Source organism: Nelusetta ayraudi, unplaced genomic scaffold (genome assembly GCF_046127955.1).
Source record: "Nelusetta ayraudi isolate G7.1 ecotype Tasmania unplaced genomic scaffold, CSIRO-AGI_Nayr_v1 ptg000004l, whole genome shotgun sequence".
In the NCBI taxonomy this organism is placed as follows: Eukaryota; Metazoa; Chordata; class Actinopteri; order Tetraodontiformes; family Monacanthidae; genus Nelusetta; species Nelusetta ayraudi.
Window position 1 is genome coordinate 11,290,167 of NW_027466054.1, and position 12,546 is coordinate 11,302,712.

The 12,546-nt window shown below is 49.4% G+C and overlaps 1 protein-coding gene across 3 annotated transcripts in view; it reads left to right on the forward strand.

Moving 5' to 3' along the window:
- Positions 1 to 12,546, forward strand: part of LOC142893835 (protein sidekick-1-like) — a 222,569-nt gene that overhangs the window by 129,366 nt on the left and 80,657 nt on the right. For all 3 annotated transcript variants that reach the window (XM_076034767.1, XM_076034776.1, XM_076034785.1), the window contains 4 exons: positions 3,663 to 3,765; positions 6,364 to 6,542; positions 10,097 to 10,180; positions 11,826 to 12,020. In XM_076034767.1, coding sequence (XP_075890882.1) covers positions 3,663 to 3,765; positions 6,364 to 6,542; positions 10,097 to 10,180; positions 11,826 to 12,020 — 561 coding nt within the window. The remainder of the gene's footprint in view (positions 1 to 3,662; positions 3,766 to 6,363; positions 6,543 to 10,096; positions 10,181 to 11,825; positions 12,021 to 12,546) is intronic.

Sequence of the window (12,546 nt, forward strand, 5' to 3'; positions counted from 1 at the left end):
GTCATTGATTTAATTTGGAAATTTTTCCTGCTTTCATCCGGATACATTTCACATTTCGCACACGCTGACACTGACACACCCTGCAGCTGCGTCACCCGTGGCACTGCTTAAATGCCACTCACCAATGATTGCACTAATGAGAGCATTATACAATGCGCACGCATGCACACACACACACACACACACCTACACAGTCTCACCCGAAAAAAAAAACCTCTCCTCTCTTCTCTTTCATCCTCCCTCTTTATTCTAATCTGTTTACATTTACTTTCCAGCTGCTTTAGCGGATCAGGTTCATATGATTCGCCTTTTTTTTCCCCCCTGCGGCTCCCGGTTGTTCTTCCGATATTGCTTCGTTATCCCGCAACTCTCCCGGCTCTTTTTCTTCTCTGGCCCGTCCTCCTTCCCCTCCATCACTCCCACTCTCTGTCTCCCTGCCACATGGTGTTTCTCATTTGCTAAATGAGGAATCCAATAGAGTGAGATTAAACTTCTCGACTTTCTTTGTGCAGTCTTTACGGGGAGTCTTTTCTGCTGCCTCGGCTCCCCTCCGCCCGCACACACACACACACACACACACACACACACACTCAGCACCACTTATCTGCCAGTCTAAACATTCCCTCCTTTTTTAAGTTTTGCCGGATCGATTTGATAATGGCCATGTAAACAGAGGGAGAATGCTCGGGGACGGGAGGTGCGGGCTACGGTGGCCGACAAGGGCCAACAATACAGAGGCAGACCGAGGACGGCTGACTGACGGTGTTTCAAACAACAGTGGGACGGTACGACTGAGCACAGTAATGTTGACTTTTATTTCAGTGTATTTTTGGCCACTTTCTACTCCAAACTTGTTGTGTCTGCTGTCCTGGGTCTACCTCTGTGTCTCTCCATTGAGCTGTTCTGCTAAGAGCACCCCCTGCAGGTTTGGAGCACTTCCATTGTGGTGACTGGTCAATGCAGCGTTTTTTGTTGTTTTTTTTTGTTTGCACACAATCCTCTTTTTGTACCATGTTTAGACTTGTGGTGTTTGTGTTTGTGCATTTGCATCGTTTCCATACCTGCAGCTGTTTTCGCCCACAGGCGCATTAGGCAGTTGTATTGTGTTTGGCCCTTGTCGGCCACCGTGGCGGGTGGAGACGGGGACGAGAGGGGCGGGCCGAGACTGGGAGACGGATGCCAAGCAGCGAGGATGGGGGGCCGCAGACGCGGGCGAGATGAAATGACTGAGGCCCTCCCCGGAGGGACGGGCGTGTTAGACACGCTGACAGAGAGGCGGGGAGAAGAGCGCTGATCACACAACCATATGGCTGCTTTCTTTTTTTTTCCTCCCTCCCCCTTTTCCACTTCCACCACCGCGCCGTCCGTCAGCGGCGGGAAGAAGGCGGCCATCTGCGCGCCGACGCTCTTCCCCCGGCTTTTCATCTCATCTGCGTTCGCCGTGAACTCGGCTTTGGTCGCACAGGTGCCGCTGCTGCCGCTGCTGCTGCTGCTACCGCTGCTGCCGCTCCTCAGCCTCACAGCCACAGTTAACAAGTTGGGTTCACATCCTCCCTCTCCGCCTATTAGCGGCGGCCGGTTCCCGTCTGACCTCTGGCTCCCCCGGTGGACGGCTAATGGACACTCACTTCCTCCTCCTCCACCTTCCTCCTCCTCCTCTGTCTCCTCCTCCCACCTCCTGCTGAACCTCCGGCTCCACCTTGTGCAACATGTTGCTGGCTGCACAATTGAAATTAATGGGGTTTCTGTGTGTGTGTGCGCGTGCGTGCGCAAATGGAGAGGACGGCTGAAGACTTCCACCATTACGTCCCCATCTCTCTCTCTCTCTCTCTCTCTCTCTCTCTCTCTCTCTCTCTCTTTTCTTGTGTCACTCCACTGATCTCCTGCAGTAATGACTCAACCTCCGCTGCGAGTTAGAGCGTCAGCGAGTCTGTGTGTCAAGATGGCACCGCGCGCGCGTGTTCGTGTGTGTGCGTGCGCTGTCACTCGCCTCGCCTTGCCGCGGCTGCATATCTCATTCCGTGTGACGGCAGGCTGCGACTTTCTCCGCTCTTTCCTTCCCGATTGTGGAGGGAGGGGGGTGGGGGGGGGGGGGGATCGGGGGAGGTAGACGGGAGAATGAGCAGGAGGAATAAAGAGCAGCGAGTTAATTACCACCTTTTCCCGCTTCCTCCCTTCAAAGGGGAGATCAAAGCCGCTCTCAGCTGCCTCCTCCCTCCCTTCAACCCCCCCGGCCCCCCAACCCACCACCACCCTTCTCTTCACACCCGTCGCCCTTCACCAGCCGCCCATCAGACCTCGCCTGTTAATTTGCAGTCACCGCTCCTCCCTTATCGGAGATCTACATATTCATCACTTGTACGCCGTGCTCACGGACAGCAGGGCGATGCCCCCCCACCGCCACACGTGCACTCAGACGTGAGGCAGCGATACCTGCTTCCCACGTTGTTTGTCACAAGTATTGTGTTTTTTGTTTTGCTTTGTTTGCGCTTGTTCTCCGCCGGCCTCGCACCATTATTGTCTTGTGTCTTGTGCGGCCAACGCCTCGTACCGTTAGCGGTCTGGGTTTGTCCTTTTCATCAGTCCGTTCCACCTATAAATCATGATCAAACACACGTGAAAATCCTCTTTCCCACTCTCCTACACACGCTCCGAGCCATAAATCACTCGTCGGATCCTTCCGCCCCTGTAGGCCTACTCGTTCTATTCAGAGGCCCCCACCGTCTGTCTCCGATACATCATTATTTTGTCTGTTTTTGAAGAACAATAGTATTCTTGATCAAGAAAGGGACTGTTGAGTGTGTGTTGTTTTTTTTGTTTTTTTGATGAAACACAATAGCCGTCAACAATGGACGACAAACAGACTCACAGGAAACAAAGAGTACTGCCTCACCGTAGCTTTAATTCTGTCGGACACTCGATCAATTGTTCTTGGTCGCTAAGTCTCACTCGAAAGTCTCTCAAGCGTTTAGTGTTATCCTCCCTCATGCACAGCAACCAGAGTGGCATTGATCCCCATCATATTGCATATAAGCCACGTTGAAGACTCCAGTCATTTATCAAACGCGCTCCCTGCAGCTTTGGCTGCAGCTACTGGCACTGCTGTAGCCCAGAGATGCGAGAACAGCAGAGGCGACCGCACTCCCCCTGACACTGTGCTTCTGTTGAATTGCATTGGGTAATTTAACACTTGGATCTCACACACACACATGCCTGGATATGTCAATCCATTTATTGTTAATTTGATATTATTTTGAGTTGGTGTGGGCCAGATCTAGTGGGAATGTTCATTTTTTCCAGGCAGAGGAGCCACAAACTGACTGCTTACCACAAATACACACATCAAGAACATTTTGACCCTGAAAGATGACTTGCCACAGAAGAATCATGACCCACTGCCTCGTATGATGCATCATCATGATTCAGGCTCCCAGTCAATAAGTTAGCTGTCGGCTCACGCACAGGCCTAACATGATGTTTCCACAGCATTGTCAGAATGATTGAAAGACCAACCAGTTTTACCAGTAAAGAGTATTTAGGGTATATATAGAGTATTGGGGAAGTGTTATCATGCAGCAGGCTGAACAACAGGCCGCTGACCCTGATGCTGCTGTGTTTACCGGCCTTAACTGCAACTTATCTCCTCTCTGTCTCGGTCTCAGATCCAGAATCAGACCTTCCAGCTCCGGCTATCGTGGTCCCTCCCAGAGATACCACAGCAGTGGCAGGCAGCGAGGTTACGCTAGAGTGCATCGCTAACGCCAGGTAGGTTTCTGTTGTACGCACACACACACACACACACACCCTTCCTATATTTCAAGACGGCACTTAATTCTTGGAGGACACCACAAAAACTCTTAGTTCAGCAAGTCTGTTCTGGGCTCTTGTATTGGTTATTGGACGCGCTGACACACACACACACACACACACACACACACACACACACACACACACAAAGTTAGATTAAACAAAAGTTGGATTGAGAGTCTCAACTGAACTGAGGAGCTAAAACACACTGACAAAATTTACAGTGGCTAATGCTAAGTGCTGAGCATACGCACACACATATACATATGGGCAAAGTGAGTGTTCAACTGATGTTTTTCAGTAAAACACCATTTTTGTACAGCTGAGAAGAAGAAAGATGGTCAAAGTTCATTGAAAATCACTTTCCATTCGTGGCTTAAAGACTAGATGTCCATTCAGTAACTGAGCGCAGGATGACTCCTTTAATCGCACAACTACCATCTCTACCGGCATCCTCCTGTTACATTCTCAGCTGTTTCTGATAAAGCATGTCAATCCCAATCATACATTGATTTGTGCCTTCAGCTTTCTCTAAAAACACAAACACAACAGAAACAAGGCGTATGATCCACTGCCCAGTTTTAAAGAGATTTGCTCTCGACCTCAAATGTGTTATAGCATTAATATAAAAATTAGTAATTGTATGAAGTAATAAGAATGTTCTACCCAAGGGATTTGTGGTTTCTTTGTTTCTTGTTTTGTTTTTTTTGCTTCGTTTATTTCTCAGACTGAAATAACCACTGGTTGCTACTAAGGTATGCAGAAGAGCACCTCTGAACACACGAATCACTCACCAGGGTACCTGGTACAAACAAAGTGCACCTCAGGAAGTGGCCGGTGTGCACATCTAGTGCCCGTACGAGTTTTTCATTCCACAAATCTAACGAGAATCTGTTCAATGTCATTTTCAAAGTGACATTTTTTTCATGACACTCTTCAGGCTTAGGGATAAATCAAATTGTTGTGCAAGTCTTGCCACATTCACTGAGTGAGATGGCAGGGTCCACCATTGAAGGTGCCGCCCACTCCCCAAGAGCCCTCAGTTCCATCAGCGGCTGCGTCCCTGGAGGTGCGGGTGAGGGGGTAAGGTTGGTGCTTCAGTACCTCGGTGCTGAAAGACAGAACCACACGTCCTCTGATCAGATAAGGCCACTCCACCACCTGAGCCAGGTCCTCCACGCAGCCATGACGCAAACCGCGACAATTTAATACCTGATTTTTTATTCCACTTGGACGTGTTGTGTTGGATTCCAGAGCCGTGGGGCCACAAATGTTTCAACTCTAAAAAAAATGGGAGCTCAAAGCGAGGCGCTGCCTGAGGAGAGCACGCAGGCCGTGGCTGGGCCCCCGAACAGCGAGAGTGTCTTTTGACGGAGGACGTTTCAGAAGTAGGAAAATTCCTCACCAATAGTGAGATTTTAAAATCATCCATATATATCACTGCCAGCCAGCGAAGCGAAGTGAGGCAAGGCGAGAACGGCACCGATGTGCTGCTTCTCTTTTCAGAGTTTGTCTGCAGCCTTGCAGCAGAATTTGGATGGGAAATGGAGTTATGATGAAGTGTACAATTAGAGGCGATGATATGGAGGCCTGAGTGATGGCTGTAGACAGCCCTGACGGTGGGGGAACGGGGGTTGACCTTGGCATTAAAGGAGCATGATTGCAGTACGTCTTCATTATCGAAACAGAGGTGAAGATCGGGGCTGAATCATGAGCAGGACGCTGGATGTTTGCAGACAAGATTTCCACTGTTGCTGCGACTGCTCGTCAGCTCGCTGTTAAAGGAGCTCGAGGTAACTTTCGGTGGAAATGGCAAAGTGACGAAGTAAACACGTTGCAGCGCTAGTTTATTGATGTGGGAAAATACAAATAGTCGCCTAGCTGGAGCGCTCGTATGTGTTCAGGAAAATCACCAATATGAAATGCAAAACAGACATTGACAATAACGCCGTAGCAAACACTTTTATTACTTCGTCTTTCATCGAGGTTACTTATTGGGTTCCATTCCGTCATTTTATAATCTTATGTATGTGTAACAGTAGTATGTAAAACCGCCTCTAAATAAACGTGTGACGTTGCCGTATAGTGGTTCGTCCGGCGTGTCGGGTCGCGCTTGAAAGTTACGCAGTGCAGTTCCAGCCGCCACAACCCCCCTCTCACTGCCGAGGCGGCACCGTTGATCCTATTAGGTCCCGTCCACACAGGAACTTTTTTTGGTGGAAACTGTAAATTATTTAACCGCTGCGGTGTTTCGTCCATATGGCAACGGCGTTTTGGGTCCCCTGAAACTGTATTTTTTGTCTGTTTAGTCGTTGTCACATCGTTGCCATCTGGACAGTGATAACGGCTTTTCCTCGCAAAACGTTGACGTCATCGCACCGTCACTGTCATGTCATCCTGAAAAAACAAGGCATGCAATGCGGCAGCAGCGGCACAAACAATAACGATGGCGGCGAGCGGATTTGTAATCCAGTGCGACACGTAGTAGTGTCTGTCGCTCTCCTCCTCGTTCTCCTCCTCGCCTCACTCCTGTTGTTCTTTCTCCTCTCCACCCAGACAACTGGACGGCCTCGTGGTGACGTGGAAACGTGACGGCCGCCAGCTGAGCACCGGGCACCGCTTCGTGGTTCCCGCCGCCTCCTCCTCCGACTCGGGCCTGTACGTGTGCGAGGCCTCGCACGGCAGCCGCAGCGCAGCCCAGCCTGTGGAAGCGAGGGCGCAGCTTACTGTCACGGGTGAGGAAACAAACGAAGAAGAAAACGAAACGGCGCATAATGTGAATTCTTTATCATTTCCACATATTTTGTGTGGGTGGTCAAGGCCGTCCGTTCCGATGCCTCGGCTGGAGCCGTTAATTTCAGCTCTGACCTCACTCTTTCGCCCAGGGCGGTGTTGCATTCTGTTTGTTCCTCCGTTTATTCCGTCTTCGCCGCTGGAGGCCACAAACTCCACCGGCTGACGGCTCCGGCGGCCGAGTCCGTCTGCGCTCCAGGATGTGAACTCTCCTTCCCGTCGGCATGGGGGCAGAAAGTGTTGCTGCGCCGGCGCTCTGTCTCTCTCTCGCTCGCTGCGCACATGCAAGTTTTTCACTCCCATCAGCGACGGCGGCGATCAATAGGAGGAGGGCAGCGACACTCCAGCGGCAGAGCTCCGGTCCTTCTTGCCGTGCGCGCAAACGGAAGGCAGGCGGTGATGGCGGCGGTGTGATTGATGAAGCAAAGCTTTCCTCTCCAGTTCGTCAGTGTCCCTTTTTTTTTTTTTGATCTTCCCGGATTGTCGGAGACGGGGACGTCCGACACATGAAGAAGAAAGTTGCCCACGCCGAGACGGAGACGGCTCGCCTGAATATTTATGTCGAAGTCTGAGTCTGTCCGTGCACACTCATCCACCTCCGTGCACACACCCACTTCCTCTGCTTCTAACCTGAATCTTTTCTCTCTTTCTGTTTTTTCAGTCTCACAGCATTTCTTTCTTTCTCTCCATTCTTTATCCTTTTTTCCTGTCTTTCTCTTTCTTTCTCCTCTTCTTTCTCTCTTTCCTTCTTTCCTTTCCCCTCCTCCATCTGTCTCGCCCTCCTCTGCGTCCTATTCCCTCATTATGCCGACAGGGCCGTTACAGCCTGCCTGGCAGCCAGAGAGAGGGAGAGTCTGCATGTATTCATATGTATCAGAGGAGCCGCCGCCGCTGATGAATATAGCTGCACTGATCCTCCTTTTCTGCTCTGGGCTTAGCAGACCTCGATGCAGCGAGCGGGATTCCTAAACAGAATAGTGCATGTGTCTTGTGCGAGGAGAACAAAAGAGGAGGGGGCCTCAGCGGTGTTTATTATTCAATTTCTTCTCACTTATTTATTCTTTTTTTTTTTTCCACCCGTACAGATCCGCTAATCACAATACGCACAGAACTGCCCTGCACTGCGTTGCATTGCACACTTCTCGTACAGTACCGACAACTGGCGGCGCAAAACAAAAACAACAACGCATCTGTTGTTGTTCCCCCATCTTTGTGTTGCCGACAGACAGCAGGGAATCGGCAGGAGCGCCGTGCTCTCGCGAACCCACCCAGCCAAACTCTCAGAAATGTGTTTTGCGCTGCGTCGGGGTTCCCGGCGCTCACCTGAACGAAGGCGATCCACGCGCCGGCGTGTCGTGTTCATCGTTTCTTCTCCTCGTCCTCCACTCACATGGACGCAAACATATCGCGTTCACCACTGGAGAGGTCGAACACACTTCACGGCGCTCAATCAATAGGACATGTGAGTTTAAAGGTCACCGAGAAGCAGCAACCTGCCTAAAGTCGTTGGAATAAATGCAGCGTCAACATGAACAAGGATGTTACACGCGCTCAGCAACATTTTGATCTAATTTACTCCCCTCTTTTCTTCCCTCTCGCCACCTCAGTTGAACCGTGAAGTAAACAATAAATCCAAACGGAAAGGGGGAGGAAAAAAAAAACAGGAAACTGCAGAAGAGCGAAAAACAAAAATGAACTAGAAGTCGAAGGAAGTGTGAAGTTGATGCTAGTGTGTTGCCACCCAATTGTCTGGAAGACTCGGCAAACCGATTTAATTAGAAAAGGAGACATTGTGGAGAAAATAGCCGCCACAGTCTCGTAGACTGGAGCTGCATTTATACGCAACACAAGCAGCAGCAGCAGCAGCAGCAGCAACTCCTCCAAGTTAAAATTCTGTTTCCTATTTCTGCTCACAGCTTTAGACCAGCGGCTCTTTTCCTATGTGAGCCAGTATGGACAAACAGGCAGCTGGTTGCTCTTCTTGCTTGTCTGGTGCTGCTCCATGCCGGGAGTCCACTGTGGGCTATTAGCGTCCATTTGGGCTGTTAGTGTTGCTGTTTCCACTCACATTAGACGACGGCATCTCACTCGGGGTGAATGTCAGCGAACTCGCTGGAACTCTGGTTCCTCCTGCGCTTGCAAGTCCAGATCAGTTCAGCAGCATTCTGTCAGGCTGAGACTCCAAGCAGGACTCAGCTGCAGAGAGCTCTGGTTTATCAGTCTTCTATTTAGCACAAGCAATTGCCCCCTAAACCGAGTGACAAAGCAAAAGGCTATGAAAGACCTACGGCATCTTAACCTGTCACTGAAAACCTAAACTAAAAGCATGGCTACTAAAAATCACTCCTAAGAGGGGAAAAGGGATAAAGACGGGGAAAAAACAGGAACTAGAAATCACTCTCTCAGAAGAAACAAAATCACTCACGCGGAGGAGCCAAAAAGCTAAGAGCAAAACCGAAAGAACCTGAACTAAGGACAAAATGTATCAAAACAAAGGGTCACTCACTTCAAGGATCAAAGTCTTACTGTGGCTGTGAGCAGGCTGGGGTGCAACACTTGACGGACGAAGACACTCTGGCACAAGACAAGGGAGACGCAGACTATTTAAACACACAAGGTAATTAGAGACAGGTAGAGACAATAGGTAATTGGGTCAGATGCACAGGTGGCACATGAGGTAGGGAATGTGATCTGAAACGAGAGGAAGGTTAATTGGGTCTTCAAAATAAAACAGGAAGTGATGAGACAAAAACCCCACGACAGAACAATCCTCACCACGGTGTCACACATTCAGGAAATATCAGCAGATGCCTCCTCTAAAAAAAAGGAGTAGAACTTGGGTGAACTATCCCTTTAAGCTTCGTGACCATGGTGCCACTTTTACCAGAGTAAAAAAATCTCTCTGCTTCCGTCCAGGCTGACTGTCAGTGTCTCTAAGTAAATATTAACAACTGTTTTTTTGGGAGGCAAAAAATGGAGTGGTCGCTGCAGGACGTCATTTATTTTATTTTTTTTATCTCCTCCCTCTTCTCCCTCTCCTCTCCTCGAACATGTAGCCGTGGTAGAGCAGTAATGAACCAAAAGGCACATATTCATTTCCCCCGCACTCAGGAGGGCTGAGTCTAGGAGCTGCTGTCAGCGTTTAGACTGATACTGGCGGAGATGTTTGGAGGGAGGCGGTATTGGCAGGGAAATGGAGGAGTTTATAAAGGCTGTTGTTTCCCTTGGGACACTTGGAGAGTGTGTTTCCCTGCCACTGTGTGTTGGAAGTCATTTCAAAGGGTTCACAGACAGACAGATACCCAGCGCCGACACTCACGGCCACAAGCGGGAACCCGCTTCATTTCGCAAGTGCCCAAAGTTTCTCTTTCTCTACTAAAGAGGAAATACAATATTTTTTTAATTTACACTTAAACCGCTTGATTGACACAGGCAAAAAAAAAACAAAACAAGCACGACTTTATGTTGACATCTGTTTTTTGTTTTCTGTCTGCAGAACCGCCTTCTCTGACTGCGAAGCCCCCGAGGAAGATCTCCGCTGATCTCGACAGAAATATTGATATCCCCTGCCAGGCTACAGGTAATGCACTGCACACACTTTTTTAAGCCTCTAACATGCCCGGTGTGGACAGTCGGATCAATGGGCGTCGGTGCTTATTCACAGCAACTGTCAGTCCAGGAGCCGTTTTACCCAGGAAGCAACGATTGACAAAACTTTCTCACCGCTCATTATGCAGCATCGTTTTCATCCTTCAGTGCTCACTTTTGGGAATTGCGGTGGAGTTTCTCGGACGGATTTTTTTCCACACATCATCATCTTCCTCACTGTCTTTTTGCCACCCTTTCTGGGTCCTCGGTAAACTCACATCAGGTCCTAATCTGGGTCATTCGCCGTGATTCGCCTTCTGAAGACTGAATGGCTCAGTCCTGAGGGGCGTTGACCTTCCTTTTCCAAAGCCTGCAGTCACAGAGATGGACCGGACAAATCAGCGAGATCGCTACAACCGGATATGTATGAGAGTGCACACACTGTGACAGTCGAGCGCGATGCTGCGCCAAACTTTGAGGAAACCAGACTGAAAAGTTGCAAGTCCAGACCCTTTTTCATCTGGGAACTTTGAAGCGAAGCGCCAAGAAAAAACTGCCGCAGATGAGTCACGAGCCGAGTGTTTAATATTTAAGAGTAAAATAATAAAATTCCCAGCGCCATATGGTTGCCAGTGTATTATCATGAAGCTTTAATCATTTTTTTTTTTCCGGGTGCGTTTGGAATCTTCCTTTTCACTTTTGAAGACGCCGGCTCCCTTTAAACTTGCAGCTCGTTGGTGTGTTGCCGCATCGACCCGGCCGTGTTTCGCCTCCCAGGCTTTATAAACAGCGACAAGCCTGCAAAATTGCACTTATTCACAACTCTTGTTTTTTTTTCTTTTTTTCTTCTTTTTTTCAAACACCTGGTCATGAGAGGACACAAAACAAAAAAATAAAACAAAAACAGCAAAGCAAACCCTGGCTCTCCTTCGCGGGTGAGTTTATGTTCCCCCTCAGTAATCTGATAAGGTGGCATTGTAATTAAATAGCAGAGGCCTGAGGCTGTAGAGAGAGGGATGGAGGCTGAAGAGGGGGGGACAAAGAGAGGAGGAGACGTGTTGGCGAGAGAGAGAGACAGAGAGACAGAGAGACAGAGAGACAGAGCAAGTGGCAGCGGGAAAAATCTTTAACGCGTGTCTATGAAAGCTCGACACCAGCAGATTGAGGGAAAAGTGTGAAATCCATTCTCTCTCACACACACTCATACACACCCTGGTGTAGTGGCTGGAGACGGGGTAATTGCACGAGCTCCCCCACATCCTGCCCATCCTGCCCATCATGCCGGTCAGACAGGTGGGAGCAGAGACTGTGGCTCTTCCGCTGCTCTGCTGTTCTGCTGTTCTGCTCTTGCCCACATCATTTATTCAAAATGTTTTTTTGGCCCTCTTTTTTTCCCCAACACCCTTAGCCTGCCACCCACGCCCTCTAATCAATATATAATTACAAGTCATTATGCCAGCATGCATATTCATGGAGGGAGCAGATAAAGGAGTGACGGGTGGGAAAAGTGCGTGTGGCCGTTTATTTTTGAGGGAACAGTTTCGCTAAAAGAAGTTTTAGGTCAGCAGGAGTCTTACTAAAAAAATGGAAAAAAACAAATGTTCCTCTTGTGTGTGTGTGTGTGTGTGTGTGTGTAGGCGTGCCCCCGCCAAGGATGGAGTGGTTCAAAGACGCCGTGCCGCTGTCCCGGCTGGCCAACCCTCGCTACAAGGTCACCTCGGCCACGGGGCTGACGGTGCGCAGGGCTCAGCCGGGGGACGGCGGAATATTTCAGTGTGTGGCTCGCAACGCCGCCGGAGAGGTGCAGGCGTACACACACCTCCTCGTCTCCAGTGAGTCATCCCACACACACACATGGAATTAAACACATCGACAGCATAAATGATTTTTGCTCTCAGGTGATGTTTTTTTTTTGTTTGTTTTTTTGCCCTCTTCGTGATTGATCCTTTTAATACTGTTCTGTTAAAAACAGATTTTCTTTTTCATTCGTCTGCGCCTCTGCGTCTCCGGGCCTCGGCCCTCGTCCCGCGTTTGCCACTGGCTCTTTCACGCCCGCGGTTTGTGTATCCAGCGAGTGAGCGGGGCCGCAGCCATTGATACTGAGTTAAGCGGATGCTTAGTATGCCTCTGAAATGTCAGGAAAGTATTCCTTTTTACTCCGCAGCGCTTTAAAACTCACTCACACTCGCGCTCTCCTCCCGGCCAGCGTTTTAAAGTCAAGAATGATATTTTCCATTTATTGGGATAGAAAATGCACAGGAATAGAGCGGCTCTAGTCATGGAGGCTTTCAGGCACTTTTTAGATCTCAAGTGTGATTAAAGAAACGTTTTTATGCAGTGTTGATATTGAGCCTCATC